Source organism: Nerophis ophidion, linkage group LG24 (genome assembly GCF_033978795.1).
Source record: "Nerophis ophidion isolate RoL-2023_Sa linkage group LG24, RoL_Noph_v1.0, whole genome shotgun sequence".
In the NCBI taxonomy this organism is placed as follows: domain Eukaryota; kingdom Metazoa; phylum Chordata; class Actinopteri; order Syngnathiformes; family Syngnathidae; genus Nerophis; species Nerophis ophidion.
The window spans coordinates 3,055,197-3,072,196 of NC_084634.1; the positions used below are offsets into that span (position 1 = coordinate 3,055,197).

The window sequence follows — 17,000 nt, forward strand, 5'->3', positions numbered from 1 at the left end:
TAGCATGCTAACTCTAATGTTGAATATCCATCGGCTAAAGCAGTGCTCCCCCCCAAAATTTTTACTAATTCAATTTTTATTTTATTTTATTTTTTACATTTTTTATTAAATCAACAAAAAAACAAGATACACTTACAATTAGTGCATCAACCCCAAAAACCTCCCTTTTTCATGACAAAAAAAATAAAAAAATAAAAATAAAAACTGTACCAAAACTATGCAGACATGCTAACAATAGTACGCTTAATAAAACCTAGGACACGGAGGTGTAAACGTGATAAACTTGCAAAAAAAAAAAAAAACTATAAAAAAAAATATATATAGCATGTTCGCGTTAGCATGCTAACTCTAATGTTGTATTTCCATCGGCTAAAGCAGTGGTCCCCAGAATAATTTTTTATTAATATTTATTTTTTTATTTAATTTATTAAATCATCATAAAAAACAGAAGATACACTTACAATTAGTGCACCAACCCCAAAAAAACCCCCAAATTTTTCATGACAAAAAACAAAACAAAAAATAAAATAAAAACTGTACCAAAACTATGCAGACATGCTAACAATAGTACGCTTAAGAACACAGAGGTGTAAACGTGATAAATTGGAAAAAAAAAAAAAAAAATATATATATATATATATATATATATATAGCATGTTTGCATTAGCATGCTAACTCTAATGTTGAATATCCATCGGCTAAAGCAGTGCTCCCCCCCAAAATTTTTACTAATTCAATTTTTATTTTATTTTATTTTTTACATTTTTTATTAAATCAACAAAAAAACAAGATACACTTACAATTAGTGCATCAACCCCAAAAACCTCCCTTTTTCATGACAAAAAAAATAAAAAAATAAAAATAAAAACTGTACCAAAACTATGCAGACATGCTAACAATAGTACGCTTAATAAAACCTAGGACACGGAGGTGTAAACGTGATAAACTTGCAAAAAAAAAAAAAAACTATAAAAAAAAATATATATAGCATGTTCGCGTTAGCATGCTAACTCTAATGTTGTATTTCCATCGGCTAAAGCAGTGGTCCCCAGAATAATTTTTTATTAATATTTATTTTTTTATTTAATTTATTAAATCATCATAAAAAACAGAAGATACACTTACAATTAGTGCACCAACCCCAAAAAAAACCCCAAATTTTTCATGACAAAAAACAAAACAAAAAATAAAATAAAAACTGTACCAAAACTATGCAGACATGCTAACAATAGTACGCTTAAGAACACAGAGGTGTAAACGTGATAAATTGGAAAAAAAAAATATATATATATATATATATATATATATATATATAGCATGTTTGCATTAGCATGCTAACTCTAATGTTGAATATCCATCGGCTAAAGCAGTGGTCCCCCCCAAAAATTTTTACTAATTCAATTTTTATTTTATTTTATTTTTTACATTTTTTATTAAATCAACAAAAAAACAAGATACACTTACAATTAGTGCACCGACCCAAAAAAACTCCCTTTTTCATGACAAAAAACAAAACAAAAAATAAAATAAAAACTGTACCAAAACTATGCAGACATGCTAACAATAGTACGCTTAAGAACACAGAGGTGTAAACGTGATAAATTGGAAAAAAAAAAAAAAAATATATATATATATATATATATATATATATATATATATATATAGCATGTTTGCATTAGCATGCTAACTCTAATGTTGAATATCCATCGGCTAAAGCAGTGGTCCCCCCCAAAAATTTTTACTAATTCAATTTTTATTTTATTTTATTTTTTACATTTTTTATTAAATCAACAAAAAAACAAGATACACTTACAATTAGTGCACCAACCCAAAAAAACTCCCTTTTTCATGACAAAAAACAAAACAAAAAAGGAAATAAAAACTGTACCAAAACTATGCAGACATGCTAACAATAGTACGCTTAAGGACACAGAGGTGTAAACGTGATAAATTGGAAAAAAAAAAAAATATATATATATATATATATATATAGCATGTTTGCATTAGCATGCTAACTCTAATGTTGAATATCCATCGGCTAAAGCAGTGCTCCCCCCCAAAAATTTTTACTAATTCAATTTTTATTTTATTTTATTTTTTACAATTTTTATTAAATCAACAAAAAAACAAGATACACTTACAATTAGTGCACCAACCCAAAAAAACTCCCTTTTTCATGACAACAAAAAAAACAAAAAATAAAATAAAAACTGTACCAAAACTATGCAGACATGCTAACAATAGTACGCTTAAGGACACAGAGGTGTAAACGTGATAAATTGGAAAAAAAAAAATAAATAAATATATATATATATATATATATATATATATATATATAGCATGTTTGCATTAGCATGCTAACTCTAATGTTGAATATCCATCGGCTAAAGCAGTGCTCCCCCCCAAAATTTTTACTAATTCAATTTTTATTTTATTTTATTTTTTACATTTTTTATTAAATCAACAAAAAAACAAGATACACTTACAATTAGTGCATCAACCCCAAAAACCTCCCTTTTTCATGACAAAAAAAATAAAAAAATAAAAATAAAAACTGTACCAAAACTATGCAGACATGCTAACAATAGTACGCTTAATAAAACCTAGGACACGGAGGTGTAAACGTGATAAACTTGCAAAAAAAAAAAAAAACTATAAAAAAAAATATATATAGCATGTTCGCGTTAGCATGCTAACTCTAATGTTGTATTTCCATCGGCTAAAGCAGTGGTCCCCAGAATAATTTTTTATTAATATTTATTTTTTTATTTAATTTATTAAATCATCATAAAAAACAGAAGATACACTTACAATTAGTGCACCAACCCAAAAAAAACCCCCAAATTTTTCATGACAAAAAACAAAACAAAAAATAAAATAAAAACTGTACCAAAACTATGCAGACATGCTAACAATAGTACGCTTAAGAACACAGAGGTGTAAACGTGATAAATTGGAAAAAAAAAAAATATATATATATATATATATATATATATATATATATAGCATGTTTGCATTAGCATGCTAACTCTAATGTTGAATATCCATCGGTTAAAGCAGTGGTCCCCCCCAAAATTTTTACTAATTATATTTTTATTTTATTTTATTTTTTACATTTTTTATTAAATCAACAAAAAAACAAGATACACTTACAATTAGTGCACCAACCCAAAAAAACTCCCTTTTTCATGACAAAAAACAAAACAAAAAATAAAATAAAAACTGTACCAAAACTATGCAGACATGCTAACAATAGTACGCTTAAGGACACAGAGATGTAAACGTGATAAATTGGAAAAAATAAAAAATAAAAATATATACTGTATATATATATGTATAGAGTGTTTGCATTAGCATGCTAACTCTAATGTTGAATATCCATCGGCTAAAGCAGTGGTCCCCCCCAAAATTTTTACTAATTATATTTTTATTTTATTTTATTTTTTACATTTTTTATTAAATCAACAAAAAAACAAGATACACTTACAATTAATGCATCAACCCCAAAACCTCCCGTTTTCATCAAAAAAATAAAATAAATAAAAACAATTTTTTGGGGGGGCGGCAGCTCCCAAAAGGTTGGGGGACCACTGGGGAGAAAACAGAAGGCGAGGTGCGGGATTTGATTGGCAGGTGCTGCGGGCCAATCAGCGTCCAGGCTGCCCCTGCAAGCCGCCTCGGCGCAGCGGAGACGCGCACTCGGGCGCAGGCAGCCAGGCAGCCATGAGGGTCCCTCGCAGCTGCGGTGACTTTTGAAGGCAGACCCGGAGAAGAAGACCCACAACCCCGCGGCTCCCCCCGCCATGCGCCTTTAGGAGAGGACTTCGCCGGGAGAGATGTTCGCGCCCGCGGGGAAGCGCTGCTTCACCATCGAGTCCCTGGTGGCGAAGGAGAACCCTCTGGCGGAGGAACCCCTCCGGCCCACGGCCCTCGCCTACTCCAGCCCGGCCACGGACGCCCTGATGGGCGGCTACCAGCCTCCGCCGGCGCGCTCGCTCTACCAGAGCCCGGAGCTGCTGTTCCCGGACTCCCTGGCCGTGGGGCCCCAGCAGGCCCACCAGGCCCAGCACGCCCATCAGCACCTCCAGCAGGCCCATCAGCACCTCCAGCACCTCCAGCACCAACACCCGCACTTCTTCGGCTCGCAGCACCGGGACGCGCTCAATTTCTACCCTTGGGTCCTCAGGAACCGCTTTTTCGGGCACAGGTTTCAGGGTAAGGGGCCGACCACTTGTTGCTTTACGAACCAAATGCATCCCTTTTTACTACCGCTTTTCCCTTTATGGAACAATAATAGAGATGCGGAATTAATTGTACAAATACCAATAAAATAATGCTGCTTGAACATAAACAATAATACATCAATATACATAATTATATACTTCAATTTACTCTAATAATAATTGGAATATGAATAATGGAATGATAATATAAATGCAGAATTAATTGTACAAATATATAAAATAATGCTGCTTGAACATAAACCAATCATACTAATAATACTAATACATCAATAATACATAGTAATATACTTCAATTGACTTTAATAATTGGAATATGAATAATGGAATAGTAATAGAAATGCAGCATTAATTGTACAAATACCAATAAAATAATGCTGCTTAAACATAAAACTATAATAATAATAATAATAATATATCAATATATATATATATATGCACACATTAATAATGCAATATAATATACTTCAATCTACTTTGATAATAATTGGAATATTATTAATGCAACAATAATAGAAATGCAGAATTAATTGTACAAATACCAATAAAATAATGCTACTTGAACATAAACCAATAATACTACTAATAATAATACATCAATATATATAATTATGTACTTCAATTTACTTTAATAATAATTGGAATATGAATAATGGAATGATAATATAAATGCAGCATTAATTGAACAAATATATAAAATAATGCTGCTTGAACATAAACCAATCATAATAATAATACTAATACATCAATAATACATAATAATATACTTCAACTGACTTTAATAATTGGAATATGAATAATGGAATAGTAATAGAAATGCAGCATTAATTGTACAAATACCAATAAAATAATGCTGCTTAAAAACAAAACTATCATAATAATAATAATAATAATAATATATCAATATATATATATGCACACATTAATAATGCAATATAATATACTTCAATCTACTTTGATAATACTTGGAATATTATTAATGCAACAATAATAGAAATGCAGAATTAATTGTACAAATACCAATAAAATAATGCTACTTGAACATAAACCAATAATACTACTACTAATAATACATCAATATACATAATTATATACTTCAATTTACTCTAATAATAATTGGAATATGAATAATGGAATGATAATATAAATGCAGCATTAATTGAACAAATATATAAAATAATGCTGCTTGAACATAAACCAATCATAATAATAATAATAATAATACATCAATAATACATAATAATATACTTCAATTGACTTTAATAATTGGAATATGAATAATGGAATAGAAATGCAGCATTAATTGTTCAAATACCAATAAAATAATGCTGCTTGAACATAAAACTATCATAATAATAATAATAATAATAATATATCAATATATATATATGCACATTAATAATGCAATATAATATACTTCAATTTACTTTGATAATAATTGGAATATTATTAATGGAACAATAATAGAATTAATTGTACAAATATCAATCAAATAATGCTGCTTGAACATAAACCAATCATAATAATAATAATAATATATCAATATATATATATAGATATCAATAATGCAAAATAATATACTTCAATTTACTTTAATAATAATTGGAATATTATTAATGGAACAATAATATAATTAATTGTACAAATATCAATCAAATAATGCTGCTTAAACATAAAACTATCATAATAATAATAATATATCAATATATATATATATGCACACATTAATAATGCAATATAATATACTTCAATTGACTTTGATAATAATTGGAATATTATTAATGGAACAATAATAGAATTAATTGTACAAATATCAATCAAATAATGCTGCTTAAACATAAAACTATCATAATAATAATATATCAATATATATATATATATATGCACACATTAATAATGCAATATAATATACTTCAATTGACTTTGATAATAATTAGAATATTATTAATGGAACAATAATAGAAATACAGCATTAATTGTACAAATACCAATAAAATAATGCTCCTTAAACATGAACCAATTTAAAATAATAATATATTAATATAAAAATACATACATATCAATAATGCAAAATAACATACTTCAATTATTTTAATAATAATTGAAATATTAATAATGGAATAATAATAGAAATGCAGCATTCATTGTACAAATACCAATAAAATAATGCTGCTTAAACATAAACCGATCCTAATAACAATACATCAATATATACACACATATCAATAATACATAATAATATACTTCAATTGACTTCATCGGGGAAAAAACAATGTTATATAATAATACTCTAATATATAACCTATTATAATATTAAACTTTGATGAATTTAACCATTCTTATCATTATGATAATAATAATAATTATTATTATTGTTCAAGTTTGGTGCCGTAACACATAATAATAATGCATATATGTATATATATATATAATAATTTGACATGGATGGGCCTTCAATTATTATTCCATCCATCCAGTTTCCTACCGCTTGTCCCGTTCGGCGTCACGGAGGTGCTCCTTTTATAATTATTTTGAATCATTGCACTTAAAATGAACGAATTTCTAAAATGTTCATGAAGAAAAAACAACTTAAATGAATATTATTAACAAAAAAAATATTTAGTTTTATTTGATTAATTTCCTTTTACTGTTTGATGTATTTGCATGGCAGCGATTGGATTTAGTAAATAAAATGTTGGAAGAAGAAATTGTCTTTTTCTGAGCGGTTTCGACTGCCATTGTGTCGAAAATGAAAGTGAAAGTAAGGTGATGACGTGATTTGCGGTTCCCGCGCCGCAGGTCACGAGGTGTCCCAGGACAACCTGCTCCTCCACGGCCCCTTCGCCAGGAAGCCCAAGCGGATCCGGACCGCCTTCTCCCCGGCGCAGCTGCTGCGTCTGGAGCGCGCCTTCGAGAAGAATCACTACGTGGTCGGCGCCGAGAGGAAGCAGTTGGCGGGAAGCTTGAGTCTGTCCGAGACGCAGGTGCGTAGCCGGGGCGTGACGTCATGACCACCACCTGCCACGAGGAGCAAACATGGCGCCCTTTCGCGCCTCACACCTGGTTGTATTATGTTGGATCCAAACAGGCCGTGAAGGGACCCGAAAATGATGTCAAATAAAGCGGGCCGATATCGATGTATATAGGTCGACTGTTGCTGTGAGATATCGAGACGATCCAAACAAAAGGAAATTCTCACCGGGAATAATCGAACTTTAATTTAAAAACAAAAAAGACAAGTAGTGATAATTTCTGTAAATTATGTCGATTTAAATATATATATATTGATGAATTAATTTGACAGATATGATTAAAAATGATGTCATATATGTTGGGCCGATATGGATGTTTAAGGTCGACTGTTGGTGGGAAATATCGAAATATTCTAAACAAAAGGAAATTTTCAAGGGTAAATTAAAAAGAGTAAATTGTTATATTTCCCAAAAATAGTGTAAACGTGTTTTTTTAAACGCAAAAAAATAAACTAATAATAATAATAATATATATATATATATATATATATATATATATATATATATATATGTATATATATATATATATATATATATGTATGTATATATATATGTATGTATATATATATAGGTATATATATATGTGTGTATATATATGTATGTATGTACATGTATATATATATATATATATACGTATACATATATATATACAATGTGTTCATTTAATTTAATCTTTTTCATAATTATATATGTGTATATATGTATACGTGTGTGTGTATATGTATTTATATATATATATATATATATATATATATATATGTGTATATATATATATATATGTATATATATATATATATATGTATATATATATATATATATATATACAATGTGTTCAATTAATTTAATCTTTTTCATAATCATATATGTGTATATATGTATATGTGTGTATATATATATATATATGTATAAGTAAGTGTGTGTATAATATCGAGATAATCAAAACTATATATATATATAAATGTATGTATATATGTGTGTGTATGTATGTGTGTGTATGTATATATATATGTACAGTATATATATACGTATATATATATATATATATATATATATACACAAAGTGTTCATTTACTTTAATCTTTTTCATAATTAAATATGTGTATATATATATATATGTGTGTGTGTATAATATCGAGATAATCAAAACTATATATATATACATATATATATATGTGTATATATATATATATATATATATATATATATATATATATATATATATATATATATATATATATATATATATATAATATATTTTTTGGGATTATCTCGTTATTTTGCACCAGCAATTGACCTCAAACATCAATATCGGCCCGCCATATTTGACATCATTTGTAATATCTGTAAAGTTAATTAATAAATGTTAAAAAAAAATCAATATAATTTTCAGAAATCTTTACTGCATGTAAATTTTTATTTTATTTTATATAATGTAATTATTTTCCCTCAAATTCAATGTATTCATTTCATTTAATATTTTACATAATTATATATATATATACATAATATTATGTAAAAATAATTATATAATCATGTAGTATTCATTTAATTTGATATTTTTCATAATTATATATATACATATATAATTGTGAAAAATATCAAATTAAATGAATACTACATGATTATATAATGCTAATAATAAAGTTGTTGCAGCCTGTGCAGCCCTTTGAGACACTCGTGATTTAGGGTCATATAAGTCAACTTTAATTGATTGATTGATTGATTGATTAATGAATACATTGAATTTAAAGGGAAATAATTAGATTGCATTATATTGGAATATTTTTTTCCCACATGCAGTAATCATTTCTGAGAATTATACAGATTAAATTTGATATTTTTGAAAAAAGAACAATACATTTGACAAAAAAGCCTCTGATTATTAATGCAACATACACAGAATATACACTTAGCGTGTTTATAAATATGCAAATGAGATGTGACGGGCAGCGAGTAATATGCCCACTAAATTTTATTTAGATGTATTTTGTTATTAAAATGTTTATTAATGTGCTTGTGATTCCCTCTCGTGAAGAATGATTACACGACAATAATAATAATAATAATAATAATAATAATAGTAATAATACAATTGTTAAAGTATGTGTTGTTTGAGGGATAATTCCAGTAATAATGAGAATATTCACAGCTGCTGAGAGACGTCCACGCTCGTGTGTGACATTTGTGACGTGTGTCTTTAACACTCTACCACGGGACTGGGGGAGGAAGCCGCGCGTGCCCTCAATTAGGCCTAATAACACACTCAGCTCATAATAATAATATAATAATAATAACAACACACCTTAAAATCCAAACTTGCATTTTCATTTGTAGAAAAGAATACATAAATATTATAATTAAAATATGTTGTCACGAACAAATGTTAGTATAGCATAATTATACATAAATATTACTAAAACAAATACATTATTAGAAATAAATGTTATTATAGAAATTATACATAAATACTGTAATAAAATATTTAATTAGAAATAAATATGAATTTTACTTAAATATTATAATAAAAATGTATTGTCACAAATAAATGTACATTTTTAATACTTCTACAATAATATCAAAAATACATTAAATGTTAATATATAATAATTATACATGAATAATATTATAAATACAGTAAAAATATATGATTAGAAATACATGGTAATATACAACAATTATACATACATATTTTTATACAATATTTTACTACAAATACATGTATAATAATTGTACACAAATGTTATGATAAATATTGCAATTAAAATATATTGTTACAAATAAATGTTAATTTATAGTAATCATGCATGAATGAAGTGTTTTTTTAATATGTAATATTTCTCATAAATATTATAATACAAATATTTTATTAAACTTTTTGAAATGTGTGATGATTTTAGATAAATATAATACATTTGGTAAAAAAATAATTATTAGAATCAAATGTTAATATTTAAATAATTATACATAAAGGATATTTGATCACAAATAAATGTTAGTATATTTAATAATAATAAATTATTATTATTATTATTATTATTATTATTATTATTACTATAAATGTAGTGAATATATATATTTAGAAATAAATGGCAATATATAACAACTATATACACATATTATTATACAATATTTTATTACAAATAAATGTTAATGTATAATAATTGTACACAAATGTTATGATAAATAATGCAATTAAAATATATTGTTACAAATAAATGTTAATTTATAGTAATCATGCATGAATTTGGATATAAATATATTTTTATAAATGTTTTTAATATGAAATATTTATACATAAATATCATAATAAACATATGTTATTAAACTTTTTGAAATATATGATGATTATAAATTAATGTAATACATTTGGTAAAAAGTAAATTATCAGAAATAAATATGAATATATAATAATTATACATAAATGATATAATAAAATGTTTTATCACAAATACATTTTAGTATATATAATAATTATACATTATTATTATTATTATTATTATTGTTACAATAAATGTAGTTAATATATATTATTAGAAATAAATGGCAATACATAACAATTATACATACATATTAGTATACAATATTTTATTACAAGTAAATGTTAGTGTATAATAATTGTACACAAATGTTATGATAAATATTACAATAAAAATATGTTGTTAAAAATACATGTTAATTTATAGTTATTAATTAACATATTTTTATAAATGTTTTTAAAATGTAATATTTATACATAAATATTATAGTAAACATATTTTATTAAACTTTTTAAAATATCCAATACTTACACATAAATATAATGTTTCTGGTAAAAAATTACTTTTGTAAATCAATGTTAATATATAATATTTTTACATAAATATTATAATATAACTATTTTATCACAAAAAATGTTAATGTATAAAAATTATTTTTATTATTTTTATAAATATAGTAAATATTTATTATTAGAAATAAATGGTGATATATATACCAATTATAAATACATATTATCATAAACATTTTATTACAAATAATATACTAATTGTACGTAACTACTATGATAAATATAATAGTAAAAATGTATCGTTACAAATAAATGTTAATTTATATTAATTATGCGTGAATTCAGGAACAATTTATTATTATAAAGAAATGTTAATATATAATATTTATACATAGATATTGCAATAAAAATGAAAATCAACATATTTTATTACCAATACATTTTAGTATACAATAATTAGACATACATATTATAATACAATTTAAAAAAATAAATTATTAAAAAATAAATGTTATTATATAAAATTATACATACATATTATAATACATTTTATCACAAATAAATGTTCTATATAAAAATATACATTATTATTAATATAATACATATAGTAAGAGTATATTATTATAAATAAATGTTAATGTATAATATGTATACATAAATATTATAATAAAAATATGGTATTACAAAAAACTGTTAATATTTAGTCATTATACATAAATATTATAATTACATTATTTTGTTACAAATACATATTAATACTCATGATAATCATTTCAGTAAAAACTGTTGTTTTTGTTTTTTTTAATTTACATTTTTTAATTTTTACCACATTTTTAAGCACATTTTAAAAGTGTCAAGTGTGTTCCGGAACAACAGACGAGCCAAACAGAAGCCTGGAATGTTCCATTTCTGGGAAACTGATTACGACGCTGACTTATTCGTGCAAATATCACGCTTGGAAGTCAAACCAATAATCGAGCAGCATGCCAGCGAAAATCACTTCAGCTGAGATCCTTACAATAAAATTGTCTCATATAAGGAGAGAATTGAATAGAACCGAATAGAATAAAACAGACTTTATTGAATCCTGGGGGGAATTCAGCAATAGACAATAAACACTGAGGTATTTTTTACGTGTAAATAATATACAACATAGTCTATTATACAGCATTATTCACGTGTAAATAACATAAATACAGTCTATTATACAGCATGTCAATAATATAAATACAGTCTATTATACAGCATTTTTCACATGCGAATAACATAAATACAGTCTATTATACAGCATTATTCACATGTGAATAATATAAATAGTCTATTATACAGCATTATTCACGTGTGAATAACACAAATACAGTCTATTATACAGCATTATTCACATGTGAATAATATAAATCCAGTCTTTTATAAAGCATTTTTCACATGTGAATAACATAAATACAGTATACTATGCAGCATGTAAATAATATAAATACAGTCTATTTTACAGCATTATTCACATGTAAATAACAAAAATACAGTCTATTATACAGCATGTGAATAATATAAATAAAGTCTGTTATATAGCATTATTCACGTGTGAATAATATAAATACAGTCTATTATGAAGCATTATTCACATGTGAATAATATAAATACAGTCTATTATACAGCATTATTCATGTTTGAATAACATAAATACAGTCTATTATACAGCATGTGAATAACATAAATACAGTCTATTATACAACACGTGAATAATATAAATACAGTCTATTATGAAACATGTGAATAATATAAATACAGTCTATTATATAGCATTTTTCACATGTGAATAACATAAATACAGTATACTATACAGCATGTAAATAATATAAATACAATTATTTTACAGCATTATTCACATGTGAATAACATAAATACAGTCTATTATACAGCATGTGAATAATATAAATAAAGTCTGTTATACAGCATTATTCACATGTAAATAGCATAAATACAGTCTATTATACAGGATTATTTACGTGTGAATGACATAAATACATAATATTATACAGCATGTGAATAATATAAATACAGTCTATTATGAAGCATTATTCACATGTGAATAATATAAATACAGTCTATTATACAGCATTATTTACATGTGAATAACATAAATACAGTCTATTATACAGCATTATTCACATGTGAATAACATTAATACAGTCTATTATACAGCAATATTCACATGTGAATAATATAAATACAGTCTATTATACAGCATTATTCACATGTGAATAATATAAATACAGTCTATTATACAGCAATATTCACATGTAAATAACATAAATACAGTCTATTATACAGCAATATTCACATGTGAATAACATAAATACATTATATATTTACAGTACATGCACAGTCAAATTGATAATTGATCATCGTTAGTCATCCTCTCCAAAAAAAACAAACATATAAGTCCAATTAGTCACCCAACACTAATCATTCTAGTTTTACAGGCACGTTGAACACACATAAAATAACATTTAACATCAACTGTCACTTTTAGTTCTTTATGGAATCAAAGTGCTGGCACTCGCAACTTTCTTCGGCCTCATGCAATTTTATTAAATCATTTAAAAAAGCAAACTGAGTCACCAAAATGACAATAACAGATTATTCTGTTACATGTAAGATTTGACTTTATTATTATTATTATTATTTTATTTATTTTTTTGGTCAACTGGGATTTAGTTTATTTGTATAGATTTATCTGTTTATTTTTGAACAATTGTGATTTGGGATTTTAGACACACACAATTGACCGGAAGAGTCAAAAATACATCAGATGCTGTTTTTAATAATAAAAAAATAATTGTAAAACCTATTAGTTCGTTCCAGACAGGGAAAAATATGAGCACGAAAATATTTCTATAGAGAATAATAACATTGAACATCAGTGTTACCTTTACTGATGTTCTTTAAGGACTCAATGTGCTGGCACTCGCAACTTTTTTTGGCCTCGTGGTGGATTTTTTTTAACAGTCCTAACCAAAAAAAAAACCCCAAAAATTTGATTCTTAATGCACAGAATTTTCATTCAATTTGATTCTTGCTTCAAAATAATTTTCAGTCCAAACTGATACTCGATTCACACCGATTCTTCACTCAAATGGATTCAAACTGATTCTTGGTCTAAACTGATTCTTCATTCAAATAAGTTCACACTGACTTTCGATTAAATTTGATTCTTGATTCAAAATGATTTTCAATCCAAACTGATTCTTCATTCAAACGGATTCTTCATTCATACTGATTCAAACTGATTCTTGATTCAAACTGATGTTCGATACAATTCGATTCTTGATTCCAAATGATTTTCAATCCAAACTGATTCTTGATTCCAAATGATTTTTGATTCAAATAGGTTCAAACTGAATTTCGATTCAATTCTATTCTTGATTCAAAATGATTTTCCAATCCAAACTGTCTCTTGATTCAAACCGATTCTTCATTCATACTGATTCAAACTGATTCTTGATTCAAACTGATGTTCGATTCAATTCGATTCTTGATTCCAAATGATTTTCAATCCAAACTGATTCTTGATTCAAACGGATTCTTGATTCAAAATGATTTTTGATTCAAATAGGTTCAAACTGAACTTCGATTCAATTCTATTCTTGATCCAAAATGATTTTCCAATCCAAACTGTCTCTTGATTCAAACCGATTCTGGATTCAAACTGATGTTCGATTCAATCCGATTCTTGATTCCAAATGATTTTCAATCCAAACTGATTCTCGATTCAAATCAATTCTTGATTCAAATTAATTTCAACTAATTCTTCATTTTCTAACTGACTTTCGATTCAAATAGATCCAAACTGATTTTTGATTCAATTCGATTCTTGATTCAAAATGGTTCTACCCAAATATATATATATATATATATATATATATATATATATATATCAATATTAATATATATCCACACACATATACAAATATATGTACATATACACATACATACATGTATATTTACATGTATACATCAATATATACATATTTATGTACACACACCCACATATATACACATATATATACCTATATTCACATATATTTATACATATATAAATACATACATGTATATATATGTATATATGTATATATAGACATATACACACACACACACATATATACATATACATATATATATATATATATATATTCGAAAATTGCTTTTTTTCCTCACCCCCAGTATTTTCTTGGAAATAGACTTAAAGTGTGGTGGACGTTGTGTGGGCAGGTGAAGGTGTGGTTCCAGAACCGGCGGACCAAGTACAAGCGTCAGAAGCTGGAGGAAGAAGGTCCTGACAGCCAGCAGAAGAAGAAGGGCAACCATCACATCAACAGGTGGCGCATGGCCACCAAGCAGAGCCACTCGGAGGACATTGACGTCACCTCGGAGGACTGAGCCCCCCCCCCCCACCGGACTCGAACCTGGACCAACACTATTTATGATGTAATATTATCCCGTATAAGTAGACATAGTAGAGGAGCCAAGAGACTGTGCGGACCAGCCGGGACACCTTGTGTTGTACAAAAGGTTTGCTTCATTAAAGCTGCAGTGTGTACAAGTCGTGTCCTTTCCTCCGCACACCAGAGGGCGCCGTCCCTCACCTCACCGGAGCTCGTCTACACCGTCCTCTCTGGAGCGAAGCGGCCCAACTTGAGGTGAGAGGACAGTTTTCTTTGTAGTTAGCTCGAGCTCAAAATTCACACCGTCGTAGCGAAGGAAAGTTCAAAAATTGGCCGCACCGTTTTTTAAGCCGCATGTTTCAAAGCGTGGGGGGAAATCAGCAGCTCATAGTCCAAAAGAAAAATAGCAAAAAAGTCCGAATGTAATGACAAAAAGCGGACATTTTTAAACTAATAATTAATAATAATGTACTTTGTCGCCCATAAAACAAAGTTTTGTCTTTAAATATATATAGAATATATTTTTTTAGCATTTAAAAAAATAATAAAAACATATCAAAATGGCCCCCAAAGACTGGACTTCTCAGTATTTGAAAAAGTTTAGACTTCTGATCTAAAATATCAGAACATTTTAACATAAAAAACAACAATTTTAAAATAAAGTATACTTGAAATATGAACAAAGTTTAGTTAGTTTAATTAAAAAGAAATTAAGACTAACTAAATGACAACAACCATAATAAACTCTGTTAAATGTGTAATTGAACGTTAATATTTTCACACAGGCAGAATTTTTGCCACATCAGGTCAAAATTCACACAATTGTAGCAAAGAAAAGTCCATAAATTGGCCGTGACGTTTTAAAAGCCGCAGGTTTCAAAGCGTGGGGGAAAAAAATCAGCGGCTTATAGTCCAAAAATACGTAAAAATGTAAGAAAAATAGCAAAAAAAATCAGAATACAATGACGAAAAGCCCGAGATTTTTAAAGTAATAATTATTAGTAATGTACTTTCTCGCATATAACACAAAGTTTTGTCTTTAAATATATATAGAACATATTTTTTTAGCATTTAAAAAAATAATAAAAACATATCAAAATGGCCCCCAAATACTGGACTTCTCAGTATTTGAAAAAGTTTAGACTTCTGATCTAAAATATCAGAACATTTTAACATAAAAAAACAACAATTTTAAAATAAAATATACCTGAAATATGAACAAAATTTAGTTAGTTTAATTAAAAATAAATGAAGACTAACTAAATGACAACAACCTTAATAAACACTGTTAAATGTGGAACTGAACATTAATATTTTCATACAAGCAGAATTTTTGACACATCAGGTCAAAAATCACACAATTGTAGGGAAGAAAAGTCCATAAATTGGCCGTGACGTTTTAAAAGCTGCAGGTTTCAAAGCGTGGGGGGAAAAAATCAGCGGCTTATAGTCCAAAAATACGTAAACATGTAAGAAAAATAGCAAAAAAATCAGAATACAATGACGAAAAGCCCAA

At 26.9% G+C, this 17,000-nt stretch overlaps 1 protein-coding gene across 1 annotated transcript; it reads left to right on the forward strand.

Annotated features, from left to right (window-relative positions):
- Positions 1–3,800: 3,800 nt before the first annotated feature.
- Positions 3,801–15,622, forward strand: emx1 (empty spiracles homeobox 1). Its single transcript, XM_061886047.1, has 3 exons — positions 3,801–4,215; positions 7,041–7,225; positions 15,312–15,622. Exons 1-3 carry the CDS (start codon positions 3,837–3,839, stop codon positions 15,477–15,479), a joined length of 732 nt encoding a protein of 243 aa, XP_061742031.1. The 5' UTR covers positions 3,801–3,836; the 3' UTR covers positions 15,480–15,622.
- The last annotated feature ends 1,378 nt before the right edge of the window (positions 15,623–17,000 follow it).